The following is a 15329-nucleotide window of genomic DNA, read 5'->3' on the forward strand; positions in this document are numbered from 1 at the left end:
GTGGTTTTTGGATCTGGCTTACCATGAGTGTACCCTGGGGAGCTGCACGCCCACACTGCATCAAGGTGGTCTGCAAGAAACACACAGCAAAGCTGTAGCCCTTTTTCCCAGTCCGAGTCACCAGGAAGCACAGGCATGGCAGTGCAGCTACATCAGTCCAGAAGAGAAATTTGTGAGGAAAACCACATGTCAGTCAAATAAAGCAAATGTACTTTGAATTATTTTATTCAGGATAGTTTGGATTTATTCCTGACAATAGCTCTGGAAGCAGGAGTTTGTGATGGAAGTCTTTGGAGGCCATTAGAACTATTAGAGAAGAGGCAAATCAAACAACCAGTGCAAACATTCACAGGATTATGTATATGGTAATTCACAGCAAATTGTAGAAGGGGATTTAGGCACGAAATCAAAACCTGAAAAAGCAATGTCATAAATATCTGCTCAGTTTGCCTGCTCAAAACAAGGACATGTGCTTTTCCTGAGGTGCTTCCAGGCAGCATGCTCTCCCCTGGGTCTCAATGGCAAAAAACCTGTTCTTGGCCTCGCAGGACTGGGAAGAAGCCCAGGATTCCCACTGCACTCAGCCCAGACAGCCCAAATTGTCTTTTCCAGTGTGTTCCTTAATACATGTCAGTTGCTATTTCAGGCTTTCTAGATAATGAGCATGGTGAAGTGTACCCAGAAGCAAAAAGCAGAAGAGCTCTCAGGACAAGGTGCCACCACCAGACCTGAAACAATCTAGTGGTTATTTCTGTACCAGCTGGCACAGCCGAGCAGTCTTCAAGACGAGCCCAAACAGACTTGCAGGGCAGAAATCTCACTGGAGGTGCCAAAGGTGAGCTCAGGCATGAGCTCAGAAGAGCAAGAACTCAGGAACGGGTCCAAAAAGCAGTCTCTGGAGCACGCGGTCACGTAGGAGCTGGAGAAAGCAAAGCTCTGACTGCCCACACATTTTGGGGGACGAGGAGCCACAAATTCTCTCAATTCTCCCAGGTGTCCCGCACTGTCTCTGCTCTGCACACCACTAGCCAGGACCAAGAAAAGCAGAGCTGAAGACTGTGAGCCTGGAGAAGGAGTGAGACACAGCTACGGGCACTGCAGAGACAGTAACCCAGTTACTATTTCCTCCTCCTGTTTATATCCCACAGCGTCTGTTCTCATCTCACAACTCCTTAATGACAAAGTATCCCAAATGAGCCTGTGAGGATCAAAGCATCTCACAATTAATGGGAGGTTGCTTGGCCTTCGTTGCCTGTGCCTTATTCACAGAACATTAGGAACAAGTGAAGCATCTGGAGGAGAACAGAGACCATGTTGCAGAGGATTCCGGGCTGCCGTCCCTCCACCTTGACCAGGACAGAGTCAGCGCAGGCCTGAGAAAGGACACCTTGACCACAGCCTGCTGTAACGTACTCCTCCATAAGTCCAAAATTTTGCAAATCCTGAGAGCAGGACTTGGTCTCTGCAGTAAATCACTACAGCAGGTTGACTTTGGCCACAACCTGCTTGCAGCCCATCCTGGAGTACTGCTTGTCGCCTGTAGTGTAGTAACTGAGCTGACTCGCTAAATTTTCAATATGCTTCTGGTCGGGATACAGCCCTTCCCTCCTCATCTCCTCTAGGAAGCAGTTTATGACGTGAGTCTTCTCCAGAAGGACAAATGGGATGATGTCTGCAGATTTCCAGAGAGGGTGGGCATCGATCAGTACAGGCTGGATGATGTTCAGCAGTTCTTCAGCTCCCCTTTGCTGGTGCAGAAGCTCCGCAGATGCATTCTGGATAACAAACTTCGTTATTTCACCACCTCCTATGTTGCTTATTAAAACGTAGATAGCATTGAGGAACTCATTGGTTTGATTGGGTTCAAAGAATCGGCTGAGAGTATCCAGCAGGACTGGAGACATGAGTTCAACCTCATCCAGAATAAACAATGGTATCTTCTCTTCTATTTCAGCTCTCGTAACCATGTCAGAAATCTTCTTAGACAAATCTATTTCACAAGTAAGAGGAGCCACCCCGTTGGGGCAGTGATGCATTACAAAGTACTGAAGCACAAAGTCATTGTCCATGACAGAACGAAAATGTTTGGCCAGCAGCCAGCCAACATGACTCTTCCCAACTCCTGTCGGGCCATTTAAAGAGATTACTAGAGGCTTGTTGTGTATGTGGGTAGCCAGATAGTCTTTCAGTAATTCCATAATACTTTCCACAGCAACCTTCTGCCCAAATACTTCCCGGTGCATTGTTTTCTCCAAACCATCTAGGTCGTATTTTTGGAGGTTATCATCCAGGTTCTCTATTGCATTGAGAATCTGGAAGACAATAATGACAATGAGCAAGAGGAGGCAGCGTTTTGCCTTGCTCTTCTCCTCTGTTGGAAGGTATCTTTTTGTTTTATCTGGATACAGGACTATCCTAGATTTCCTTCGATTCTTTTTCCGCCTGCATTTTTTCATAGCATACTGCTCCACAGATGTGTCAAAGGTGAAGTACTGGGAAGTTTCTAAGCCGGTCTGGTTAAAGAAGGACATGGAAGAGCCGTACAGGCTAGTTCGGTTCAGGGAAAGCTGCCTTTGAAGCAGCCTTGTGTGGACAAGCTCTGAAGACTTTTCTCGAGGGAGCTCTAAATGCAGACGGCTTTTCTTTTGCACCCGGTATCGTCGTCGCAGGCGGACGATTGCCCGTAAGGGAGAAGAAATAGAAGACATTTTCTTTGAAGCTGCAGGGATTTCAGCATCCGGTACTTCTTCCGCATCACTCTCATAGCAAGATGCCTCTCCTTTTGCATCACTCTCAGCACAAGGCATCTCCCCTTCCCCATCGCTGTCAGTGCCGGGCATCTCTCCTTCCACACTGCTCTCAGCACAAGGTGCCTCTTCTTTTGTGTTGGTCTCAGCACAGGGCATCTCTCCTTCTGCATCGCTCTCAGCACAGGACACGTCTCCTTCAATATCGCTCTCTGCACAGGGCATCTCTCCTCCCAGATCCTCCGTGGCAGAGGACACTTCTCCATCCACCTCAGCGCAGGGCAGCTCTCTGTCCATCTCCTCTGGTTCTTACAGCCCATTCACATCATCTTCTTTCTTAAAAAAAAGGACAATATAAAATTAATCTTTGTAAGATCAGGAAGTGACCAATAACAGCCAAATTAGACAGGTATCCCACTTTCTAACAGGCAGAACAGTTACCTGTAGCAATCAGCAATGGCAAGGTGGCAGAAAGATACTTTCAGACCTAAGCTAACTGTCTGGAAGATGCTCTAGACATGCAAAACTACAGATGAAATTCAGTGTAAATAAATGCAAATTGACGCATATCACAAAACCAACCCTGCCTGCACACATGGAAGGAAAGCTCAGAGCTGGCTGGAGCCAAAGCCGAGGGCTCTGCTACGTGCTGCCGTGAGCAAGAGGCAGGACCCCAGGCAGACAGACCCACGGTCCGAACCAGAGCTGCCCACTCCTATTTCCTTACATCTGCTAAATATAAGCAAGACACAAAACCACAGCTCTGCACCCGCATATGCACACATGCATGTACGCACCCCCGTAGGACACGGTCACCTGTACACCCGCAGAGACCTTTCAGGGCGTGGAAGAGCGCACGGGAGAAACTTGCTGTGGAAATGCTTGTGCCATGCAGGTTGTGGTGGCACGGCATCTCCCTTGGGGGGATTTCTCCTGGCTGTGCCGATGGGCACAGCAGGCAGCGCAGGTCGCTGCCGGCAGAGAGAGGAGGTGAGGGCAGTGTCCAGCCAGCGCTCAGCCCTCTGCCCGCAGCTCCCCAGGCTGTCCCGGACAGGGAGGCTCAGACGGGTTGCAGAGAACCGACATGGTTGTGAGTAATCTTGCCAGCAGCACATGGCTGTGGGGAGAGGAGCGGGGCTGCCCCACAGCACCCCGACCCTCCTACCCCCACGGTCCTTCCCTGCCCCGTGTGCCCACACACTCGCACCCCTGGGCACACGGCAGGCGCTGGGTCCTTCCCACACGAGGCCCCGGAGATACACAGGAGAGTGCGGGGACACGAGCACCCCTAGGAAAAACCATCTGCATAGGGAATGCATGGACAAACCTCGGTCGGCGAACAAGGAGAAAGAGAAGAGGACGCGCTCTCGCAGCAGGACGCGATGACAAGAGGCACGGACCCGGTGGGGAAGCACCCGGGAGAAAATGGCTGTCCAGGCCTGGATGCGGCCACGCAGCAGGACCCCGCGCACAACCACCTCCACGTGCTGCAGCGCCGGCGACGGCTCCGTCCCTGCCTGGCATGCAGCTGGTGGCGGCAGAAGCTATGTCACAGTGGGAGGGCATTTCCCTGCTGCCTCTGGACGGCAGCAGTGCTGACGCAAGGGGACAGTTTGTGCGATGACATTGCCAACCCCAAGAGCAGGAAGCTGGCATGGGCAGGGCAAGGAAAACCGCTTTCATTGGCCGCCCAGAAAAATCAGCCCTAGGTGCTGCCAAAAGCACTGCGTCTCCGGGGAGGAGGATTTGTTATTAACTCACATCAGCTCAGCAGGAAGTTACCGACCTGAAAAATGTCACGCTCTGGCGAAGGTTTTACTTCCCCAAGACGGGGCTGATGCAGGCGGCCGCCTGCCGGCACACAGCAAGTGAAAAGGCGGCCGGGGAAGCTGCGCGGGGAGTCACAGGTGCTGGGAAACGCTCCCGGCTGCCTCCTCGCTTCGCCCTGCTCCTTTCCTGGCTCCTCTGAAATGCTGGGACATGCCCAGCGAAGCCTTCGCCCCCGCCACAGGGACAAGTTGATTTCTGGACTGTGTGCCGGCAGCCGGCTCGTTGTGAGAACCAAGTGCTAATTGCTGACCGCGTGCAGGATTTGGCCGTGCCCAGAGCAAAACCAGCCAGACGAGATTCCTGCAAGCAGGCACAGAGGCGGCACTGGGCAGGAGGGCTGGGGGCACGCCACTGCTGGGGATGCTCCGGGAGCCCTGGGCTGTCCCCAGCCACCCTGGGGTCACACCCTTGCTTCTCTCCGTCTTGCACACTTTGCCTTGCTCACACAGTGCCTGAAGGTCCCCAACGGGACGGCTGTCCCCAAAGCCACTGGGGAGCAGCCCCTACGGCGCAGACCAGTACAGGCCACGGTCCCCAGGGAGCAGGGACACCACAGAGCTCGGCCTGGGGCCACGCAACCCTCTGGGCCATAACACACATCGACACAAACACGCGGTGAAGCTTTCTCCACCCCAACCCCATGCAAGTATAGAGGGGGTTGATTAAACGCCGAGGGGAGTTGTGGGAGCTTATGGGAAAAGGTTTAGGGAGCAGATGGATGCAGGCAGTGAAAAACAAGACATCCCAAACACTCCCCTGCGGATGCTGCCGACACACAGCAGGGTGCACCCCACCCTGCCCCTGCCCATAGCCTCACCCAAAGCACGAAGCGGTTCGGCTCCTTGCAGCCAACTCTCCTACCACCACCATGTCCACATGGGGAGCCCAAGGCCCCTGCGAGGCCGATGGAAACCGGCAAGGACTGAGTGTTCATTAGCCAGGAGGTGCCCCAGACCCTCTTTCCCAAAAGCTGACAGCCCAAACAGCACATCCGTCCCACTGGCACAGGATGCCCAACCCTGCAGATGAGCCGAGCGAGGCAGGATGGAGGGACCAAATCCCATCCTCAGCAAGAAATCTGTCCGGTCACGCATATACTAATCCTATTAATGCCATGACTCAGTTCCTAATACCTGCTGGTATTTACACAGGACTTGGATTTTGTAAGAGCAGCCCCCGCTTGCTCAACATCAGGTTGGGGCCGGGGCAGGCGGCTGTGCCAGCCCGGCAGCGCTGCCAGCCTGCAGAGATGTGCTTTCGGCAACTTAATTAGATGTTTGATGAAAATGATAGGAAAAGGAACTGGCAATTAGGTCTGCAGCATCACAAGTGCTCATGTAAACACCGTTAGTCACTGCTCTGCACCGAGTCCGGCCGCACCGCGGGAAGACTTGCTCTTAGCTCTTGGAAACACTCCTGAGAAACCTCCAGCTTTCCTCCTTTAGCTTTTCCCCCTAACATTTATATTCGTGTGTCACCCTGCTCCCGCCAAAACAAGGTTTCCACAACAGAGGAGCCTGCGTGGGCAGCCAGAGGCAGCCGGGCCGGGAGGGCAGTGGGATGGGGGCAGCCCCGGGGCAGATGGCGTTTGCAGGTAGAAAACGCCCGGCTTGCAGGAGACGTTGGCCTGACGCCAGCCGGAGAAATGCGTCCCCATTAAAGTGCCAGCTGCTGAATCCTGAGGACGGCATTGGGGGGGAGGGAGCTGCACCCCAAGCTCAGGCTCTTTGGGTTGGTGAAGCTGCTGGGAAAAGAGAACAGCTGGAAAATCCCAAAAGCTGATCCTGCTGCTGAAAGCCAACCCCTCTGTCCAAATCTGAGCATTTCCAGGGGGAAAAGTGGAGCAAACCAGCCCCTTGCAGTGGGGGCTGCGGACCAAAGGGTGTCAGTGGCCAGGAAGGGAAATCCTGGATCGCGGCAGAGGCCAGCACAGCCTCGGTGCAGAGCACGGCCCCGGCACCCCGAGTTGCAGCTCCCCGGGGGCACCACTTGGAAACAAGCTGAGAAACACGGTTTGCTTCATGGCTGGAGCTCGGGACGTGCAGGCGTTCACCCTCCCCAAAAGCACAGCACAAGGTGACAGCCAGGGCAATGAAAAAACCTACCTGCACCGCCCCGAAAGCCTTCTTGCCACCAAACCCTACTGGCTCCGCTCCCAGCCAAAATTTTTCACTGAGCCCCAAAGACCGAGCACGACGGGAAGGTCAGCAAGAAGAAGGGAAGAGCCTGGAGCCTGGTGGGAACAGGAGGGTCCTCGCAAAACCAGGGTGGGCTTTGGTGGAAAGGGGCCACTGGGGACGAGCAGGAGGCAGTGGAGGGGATGGAGCTCGAAGTGGCCAAGGGGTGCCCTGGTGACAGCCCCCGGGGTGGGGAGCGGGACGGGGGAGCTGGACCGAGCGCAGTTACCCGCAGCGTCTCCCTCGAAGCCAGCCGTCGGTGCTCCCCTTCGGCCGCCAAGCCCAACCTCCAGCCTCGGACAGGCCGGCTGCTCCTCTGCCCCCCTCTCTCTCATCCGTATAAAAACGCAAGCGTGGAGAGGAAATGGTGAGGAGGAGTGGCCCGCGGCAACACTTCCTTCTCCCCGCACCGCGGGACAGCCGCTGCCGGCCGGTTTTCTCTCCCCCCTGTTGCTCAAAGCCCTCCTCAGCGGCTGCCGTCACGGCGGCATCGTGCGAAGAAACACGAATCCTGGGCGGCCGCGGCAGGATGGGGACGGGGCAGCGGGATGAGCTCATTGCCTGCGTGGCCTCAAAAGCCCCGAGTTTGGGCCAAAACATCCCCACCCTCTGGGGTGTAATTAGCCTGGAGCTGGTCACCAGTAAAGGTTGAAGCAGTGATGCTGTGAAGAGAGGTTACTGGGGCTGACGCAGTGCCGGTGCAGCATGGGGATGAGGTTCCTTGCCAGCAGGGAAAACAGGGAGAGCAGAAAATAGAGCAAATCTGGGAAAAAATAGTGAGTCCATAAAAAAACAGTGAGTCTGGAAAAAAATATCAAGTCCAGAGCAGCTGATTTGTCTGTCCCTGGGTAGGCTCCTGCACCGCAGCAGCTCCTGCTCCACTGCCCCCGGCTACCCTGGCCCTGCTGAGGCTTTTGGCCCCTTCGCAGCCCCCGGCCCCATGGCAAAGGGACATGGGGACGTGGAGATGGCCAGGCCAGGCTGCATGGCCGCTGCAGGACTGACCTCCGGAAGAGATGGTGTGGGCACCCCAAGCACGCGCTGCACAAAAAATCCCCGGGGAAAAAACCTACTTCTTCCATCAGCTGCAATGAAAGAAGGAAGCAGTGGGGTTTTTTCCGTACCCCGCGGTGCCAGGGCTCATCACAGTGCCTCCTCCTCACCTCCACCTGCAGCTCAACTTTCCTTTCGCCCTAACAAACCCGTGCCAACACCCCCCACACCTCTCACCTGCGCTTGCACAACCTGGCCGACACTTTTCCCCGAAAATCAAGCCCATTTGGCAAAACCAGAGCAGTCCCAAAGTGACCTCTTGCCGGCCAAGCTCCTATTTTCAGATAAAAGCCCAGCTGGAACCCACTCCTTGCAAAAGCAGCTGCCTAGGACCAAAAATAGGGGAAAAGAAAAACCAGTTTGGGGTGTTTTGGAGCGTCACAGCACAGATCCCCCCCCTGGCTGCGATGCACACAAAGGTCCCTGCATCTCCATGGGGAGGGGATGCTCTGAGCAGGGTCCCCCCAGCCCGGACCCGCAGTCTCCCCGACCCCGTGCTGGGCGGCAGGACATGCCTCCGCTGCGGCCGGGGCGCTGGATTTGCCTAACAAATCCTTGCAAATGTGGGGATTTCTGTGTCACGAAGGCACAGGACCTCAGCCAGAGGATGGCCACCGGCACGGAGCGGCTGGGAGCTGCTCTGGGGGTCAGGAAGCCCAGCAGGGCTGACCCCGAGCTGGAGGTCCCCTCTGGAGGAGCTTGGGCAGATGTTTCAGGCACAGCTGTGAAAAGAGATGTTTTTCTGGCTAATTCAGGGTTTTTCAAGCTTCCCCCAAGCCGCATGGTTGAACACTATTAAAAAAATAAAAGCAATGCCCCCCAAAAACCCCAAAAGAAGCAATTAGAGGAGCAAGAAGCTCCCAGCCACCACCCAAGGGCTGTTAGCAAACGTCAACAGCCCAGAAAAAAATGTATTGCTGTAATTGGGAAGGAGCGTGAGCCGTCCCCAGCGCTGTGTGGGTGGCCAGGGGGCAGGAAGCCTCCAAAAACGCAACAGGAAACCAAGGGAGGGTGGAAGCAGGGCTCGAAGCGTGCTCACAAGGGATGCTCGCCCTGCTCATGCAATGGGGTTTCTAAACCCCTCCCAAGCTGCGGGGACAGAGGGAGATGCTGGGGACCTCGGCCGGAGCAGAGGGTGACGAGCTCCCGGTTACGGTGGGGACATGGGATCGACCTGCGTGGGACCCCCGCGGTGCTGGGGGAGCTTGATGGCGCATGGGGACAGGGACCCGAGCAGGGCAGCATGGCCACTGCCAGCCCATGCCCGACCCAGGGGGGCCAAGCACGGCCGTGGGGTGCCCGTGCGGGTGACGGAGCGATGCACACAGGGTGATGCAGGGCTGGCACTTGCAGCTGGGGACGGTGTCACCGCCAACCGGCCGCCAAAATCATCGGCTCAGTCTGGGGCGGCTGCCAAAGAAGCCAGGGGGTGCCTGGGGGGAGCAGGAGGACGGGGCAGGGGCATCGCTGGCACCGAGGCGTCCCACGCGGGGATGTCCCCCCGGTGTGGCCCATCGAGCAGGTGGGGGCATGGGGGACAGGCCCACGGAAAACAGCCCCTACTCATGTTCCTGGCTAAAATACTGCCTTGTGCTGCTGCTGCCCCTGCCTCGGCCCCAGTGTGGGGGCTGCGTCCCCCCCACGGGGCTTTGGGGACCTCTGGCACCCCAAAGAGGGGGAGCAGGCTGCCGTGCCGCTGGGTGCCATGGGAAGGGGACGTCCTGGGGGGGGGGGGAACACATGCAGGCACTAGGGCAATGCAGCTGGGGGGCTGTATGTGGGGGCAATGCGATGGGGTGGGGGCTGCATGGGGGGCAGTGCAATGGGGGTGTGCAGGCAGGGGGAAGTGCATTGGGGGCCCCCACGGGCAATGGGGAGGGCTGTTTACATGGGGGGCTGTGCAATGGGGGGACACGCACGGGCACGGGGACAGTGCAGTGGGGCAGCTGTGTGGGGAGGCACCGCATGGGGGACCACGTCTGAGTGGGGGCAGCGGGGGCCGTGACTGAGTGGGGGCAGCGGGGGGCAGTGGGGGGCCATGTGTGTGCGGGGGCAGTGCAGCTGGGGGCAGTGCCTGCGCATGGGGGTGTACCCGTACCCATGCAATGGGGTGGGGGCCGTATGCATGCAGGGGGGTCTAGTGCAGGGGCAGGAGGGGTGTGCATTGGGGCCAGCCCTCTCCCCCCCCAACCTCAAGTCCCCCCCACTCACCTTGTAGCCACAAGCCCTGTCCCCTGCGTCCCTGCCGGTGCCAAGGCCGGGTCCCCCCAGCCAGGCCCCACGCGGGGAGGAAACGGCTGCCGGGCCAGGGTCAGTGAGGAGCAGCAGTGGGTGCCACGGCCCTTCCTGCAGAGCCACGAATGCAAATCCTGCGCAAACATGGCCTCTCCCGCAGCTCTGCCCCGCCGTGGGGCACCCCGGGGGAAAAAGGGGCAAGAAAGCCCCAGGGACAGGGAGACGGCAGCCTCCGAACCGAGATTTTGGTACCAGTCACTGACCGGTACCCACTGGTTTGGGTACCCGCAGGTGATGGGCAGCCCCCAGTTCGGGTACCCACCAGAAAACATCGCCGGAGGTCAGGACAGCCGCACAGCCCCTTGCTGCTGGGCACCGACTTATACAACAATTTTAGATTTTTCCTCTATTTTTTCGCACCTCGCCTTTTTAGCTGGAACACCTCCAGGGCTGATTAGTGGCAGCTGCAACCTGGACACAGGCAAACGCTCCCGGCCCCTCCGCTCCCCTGGGAAGCCAGAATAAGGCAAGTGAAGCCCTGGGGCCAAAAGATCCTTCTGGGGGGCCGCGGGAGCTGAGAGCCCCGAACGCGTCCACGGTGAACCCCGGCAGCGCTGAGACAGGGGGTTCCATACCCACAGCGCTGGCCTTGCCTGGAAAAACTCTGCAAAAAAGGAGGAAATCTGTCCAAAAAGCAGCTAAAGAAGGCTGAAAAGGCCACAGGCTTGGAGCCACCAGGAAAACGTATGTAGAGGTCAGAAATACACCCCACGGATGCACAGCCTGGAGCAGGCGGGGAGCAGGCAGGCGGCCCTGAAACAGAAAGTGAGAGCCCGCAAGTGGAGACGGGGAAATGGCGCTGGGGTGGGGATACAGAAACTCCCGAGCAGCCCGCAGGCCCTGGCCTTGGAGCCGGCCCCTCCTACGTCCCCAAAAAAAGGAAGAGTAAAAGTATCTAATAAAATAATCCGACCCATGGTGGGCAGCAGCCCCAGGCAGGCGTCGTGCGCAGGATCCGGCCCTGCGGGGTCATTTCCAGACCCGCAGGCCCTTTTTCCGAGCATCGAGCTGCCCTTTGAGCAGCGCTACCGACCGCCCCCAGCTCCACAGCCGCGTTAGCGATGGCTTGGGCTGTTGGGTGGGGTTTTTTTCCTTTTCCGTCACCCATCTCGTGTTGATCTGCCCTGAATTTCTGCTGCTGCTCCAGCCCCTTGCTTCCACCAGGTCCCTCCGCACCATCAGCCCTCCTGCATCCAAAACCCGGCACATCAGCAAGAAGCACGAACAGCAGCAAGCTCCGTGTAAGACCAGCAGCAGATCAGCGACTCCCCGGGCAGGACCCAGCCCTGGGGCCATCGAGCCAGACCCAGCGCTCTTCCCAATCTCACTCTTAGCAAAAATTTCCAGCCTTTGTAAGCAGCCCTGCTTTAACACATCCTAAATAACCCAAACAGTTTATCTGTGGGCCGGAGAACATCCCTTGTAGGGACACCGCATCCTGCTTGGGTTATCGTGTCCCTTCTAAACAGTTTATAAATAGACCAAGGTAAGTGAGGGCCATCGCTCTTTTTGAAGGAAAGCGAAGATTTTTATCTAATTTCTTTTTTTAAAGCCATTCAAGGACTGCCAGTCCAGACAACTGCTCCTAAAACCCACTTCAAATCCACTGCTGCTTTCTCCTCCAGCTGAGCTCCATCCCCACTTCACTAAAACAATTAAAAAAGGAAAAAAGCAAAGAAAAATGGGTTTGGCAGCTTCACCCTCTCACGTGCCAGCCTCAGCGGCGTCGCGGGGCCGCCAGGAAGGACGTGGTCGTGCCATAAGGCGCCGGCCGGGCTCAGCGCCAGAGTGGCAAGTGGGGTGGGTGCTGGGGCCGGCAATGGGAGAGGGCAGGGACCAGCAGCATGCATTGTTGCGTGTGGGAGACTTCGGGGTCACGCTGCTTTTTACATTGGGAAAAAAAGTGGAAAATTGGGGGAAAAAATGGCAAATTTGGGAAATAATTTGGAAAAGACGGAGAGCAGTGAGTGCCCGCAGCCACTCCTCCTGCAGCGGGTGGGACAGTCACCTATGCAGCATCCTCCCACCTGTGTCCCCCCGATGCCATAAATATCGACTCATTTCACAAGGGCTGATCAGAGCAAAATCATCGTTAACGCTTTCCCGCGTAAACGAGCGTTCACAGAAAGGTGCAACGAGGGTGTCTGTAAAACACCCCAGAGGAACTGAAGCCATTTCCAAGCATCTAAGGAGTAAAGAAATGGGATTTTACATGCATTTTCAAGCTATATATATTTTTTCCTTCCTTTCCTCTAAAAGTAGAAGTGATTTGCAAAGGCGAGGGACCTGGGACAGGGCTTTGCCGCGGACAGCAGATTCAGCTCCAGCCTGAAGCAACGCGGCTGCATGGCAAACGGTGCAGGGAAGAGCCCAAAGCCCTTTTTTCTTTCCCTAGCTTACTCCGTTGAGGCTGAAAAATTGCGTTTCCAGCTTGTTTCAATTAATTTTAAGACTTTTGCATTCCATAAAAGCTGAAGCGCTCATTAAACCGGAGTTTTTCCTATTGTCACACTTTGAAATGACCACACTACAACTCAGCCAGTGGCTCTGGCTCAGCCGTGCCAGGACCTCCCGCAGGGAGAGAAGCAGCTCCAGGTCCCCTCGGCGGTAGCAGCGCTCACCTCCCGGCTCAGGACAGACACACTCATCACACCCCACGGGCACGGCCCACGGGGGGAGTGTTGGGGTAGCCACGAAAGATCGGGGCAGGAGAGATGCTCGTCCCGTGCCTGTCCCTACCCTGACCTCCACGGCACCACCACGGCTGCAGGCACGGCAGGGAGGGCTGGATGTGCCCTGGCCACGTCGCAGGGAGGCTGGGAGTGCTGCCAGGGATGGGGTACGGCTGGGGCACGCTCGCCGCCCCACAGCACCCTGCCTCGGGGGTGAGGGAGCGCCGCAGGAGGAATATATCCACCTGCACCCACACATGAATGAATAAAGGTTTTTGCATCGATGAGCAAAGCTGAACCAGCCGGGGCCCTGGAGTCACTCGCAGCCGTGTTCCTTGCCCCAGCAACTGGCCCTGGCTCCTTCGGTGGCCGGGGACAGCCCCAGCTGCCAGCAGCCCTGCTGCAGAGCTGCAAAGCTGGCAGTTTCTTTGATCTCGAAAGATCAAAGAGATGTTTCCCAGCTCTGTCGCAGCCGCAGCATGCCCAGACGTTCGATGGTCAGCCGTGAAGCGCGGAGTGGGACGTGCTGTGGCACACCCCGGGCAGCTCCGGCTCACAGCCAGCAGACGCCGACCCTGCCGCCCTGCAGCTGCCTACCTTTCCAGATGCTTCCATGCGCTCAAACAGTTTTCTTTCCTGAAAAAATAAAACAAACCAAACCAAAATAAAATGAGAAGCTGTGAAATGCATCCCTGGGGCTCTGCACCTGCAGCACATATAGGAAAGAGGTACCCTCTAGGGATGTCCACACAACCTGCCCACATCTTGCTCCCTCTCACCCTCCCAGAGCAGTTGGGTTTTGCATGGAGCCCAGGCACTTGTGGGCTGCTTTGATTTATTCAGTGGTGGGTGAGCGTCTAAGCAAGAGCTGAGCAAGGGCATGAGGAGCTGAGCAGCCTTTGAGGGAACGTGGAGAAGTCCCCTGGAGGTGTTTGCTGCAAGGGAGTTCCCTGTATGCGAAACCAGGGAGGGAAAACCCACCAGGACCTGCCGGAGGAGCACCGAGCAGGCAGCAGAGACCTCTGCCTGGGGTTAAACCAGCTACGGTTCGACAAGAGTTTGTGTCTCATGTCCTCGACACGTGGGTCCCAGGTGTGGCTCCCAGGGATGTCCCCAGCCACATCCCACGCTGGGCACAGCGATGACGAGGCCAGTGCCATGTCCTGGCCACCTGGCCCAACCTCAGATGACAACAGATCCAGCCGGGTGTGCTACCAGGGTCTGGTGGGGCTCCTCGTGCGTTTGGATATGGGTTTCCGTCCCTGCCTGCTGTGATTTGGGATTAGCTGCTGTTCATCTTTCTTGGCTTTACCTGGAGTAATATCCTACGCAGTCACAGACTGGGGTTTATTTAGTTATTAACAGAGCCCCAAAGCACAAGGAACATTTTAAGCTTCACAACAGAACACGCGAACCGGCTCCTAGTGCCACAAGACCACGAGCCTGGAGTAAAGCGCCACGGGGAAACAAGAACACGTGCTCTCACCCACAGAGGAACAGCCATGAGTGTGCACATGGGGGAGATACGTGCCATGCCCCACTGCCTGCTGCCGCACAAAGGATGCCCACAGTGTGGGACTTCTGAGCCTTTAGGCACTGAAAAACAAGGTTAAATGTTAAATACAGCTTGTTTTCTATGTTCCACAAGTCTCTCATGCACCTGGATGCACAGCAGCACAGCCAGGGTTACAGGCTGCTCCGGTGTTTTAAGTGTGGCTCTTTGGTATCTCAGTTCCAGCTGCTGCAGTGCCCACAGGGTGGGACAAAAGATTCAGCAGAGGGGAAAGACTCCTTGGGCTGTGGAAACTCAAGCTTTCCTTCACAGAAAGCAAATTTTTAGTAAAAGCCAGATTTCCCCAGCATATTCCTCCTGATGAGCAAAACCCATCCAGAAAGCAGGACTGAGGAACCCTGAATGCTATTAAGTGGAGACTGAACACAGTCCTGAAACCCATTGCCTGATCTTGTACCCAGGCTGGGGGCATGATGTTTAACCAACAGAGCTCAGGGATTATCCCATCCAACTGCCTCGTTGATCTCAGTGGTGCCAACAACTCTGAAGCACACCAAGACGAGGCACCCTCAACGGCACCATCCGTGGTGTTGGAAGGGAGACGTGTATTCATGCCATAATAAAGCAGTCCTACCCGTGCCTGGGTAATCCGCTTACTTATCCTCCAGGACTAAACAGCTTGCCCTGAAGAACTGCTACATCTCATCCCACATAAAGCATTCTTCATCCCACAATAAAATTATTCCACACAATTTAAGAGTCCCAAACAAGGGTAAGTGGACCCTGGAGTCTTCCTCCCACATAAGCCAAAGGAGGCAGCATGAACACTTGCTTTTGTGTAGGGTCTCGCTCATCACAGCCAGCTGCAAGACACTGCTTTAGCCACACAACGAGACCCAGACAGCAACTGGAGCCAACAGCCCCGCTCCCAAACCCTCCCGGGGCTACAGATGGAGACCCAATGAAAGGGAGACGGTGCCCGGCAGACTGGGGAGTTTCCTGCCTGCCCTTTCAGCGTGGGAAGGCTGATGCCAAGAGCGCT

At 56.4% G+C, this 15329-nt stretch overlaps 1 protein-coding gene across 2 annotated transcripts; it reads right to left on the bottom strand.

Annotated features, from left to right (window-relative positions):
* Positions 1 to 217: 217 nt before the first annotated feature.
* Positions 218 to 15215, bottom strand: TOR4A (torsin family 4 member A). Of its 2 annotated transcripts, none has more exons than XM_072882744.1 (2): positions 13372 to 15215; positions 218 to 3083 (listed from the first exon to the last, which is right to left on the bottom strand). In XM_072882744.1, the coding sequence occupies exon 2, from the start codon at positions 3042 to 3044 to the stop codon at positions 1476 to 1478; it is 1569 nt and encodes a 522-aa protein (XP_072738845.1). In that variant the 5' UTR covers positions 3045 to 3083; positions 13372 to 15215; the 3' UTR covers positions 218 to 1475. The 2 variants fall into 2 exon arrangements, with proteins under 2 accessions (XP_072738845.1, XP_072738844.1); XM_072882743.1 differs by lacking the exon at positions 13372 to 15215 and adding an exon at positions 6984 to 7232.
* Positions 15216 to 15329: the final 114 nt, after the last annotated feature.

The sequence above is a fragment of the Ciconia boyciana genome, chromosome 18 (assembly GCF_034638445.1).
Source record: "Ciconia boyciana chromosome 18, ASM3463844v1, whole genome shotgun sequence".
NCBI classification, from domain to species: domain Eukaryota; kingdom Metazoa; phylum Chordata; class Aves; order Ciconiiformes; family Ciconiidae; genus Ciconia; species Ciconia boyciana.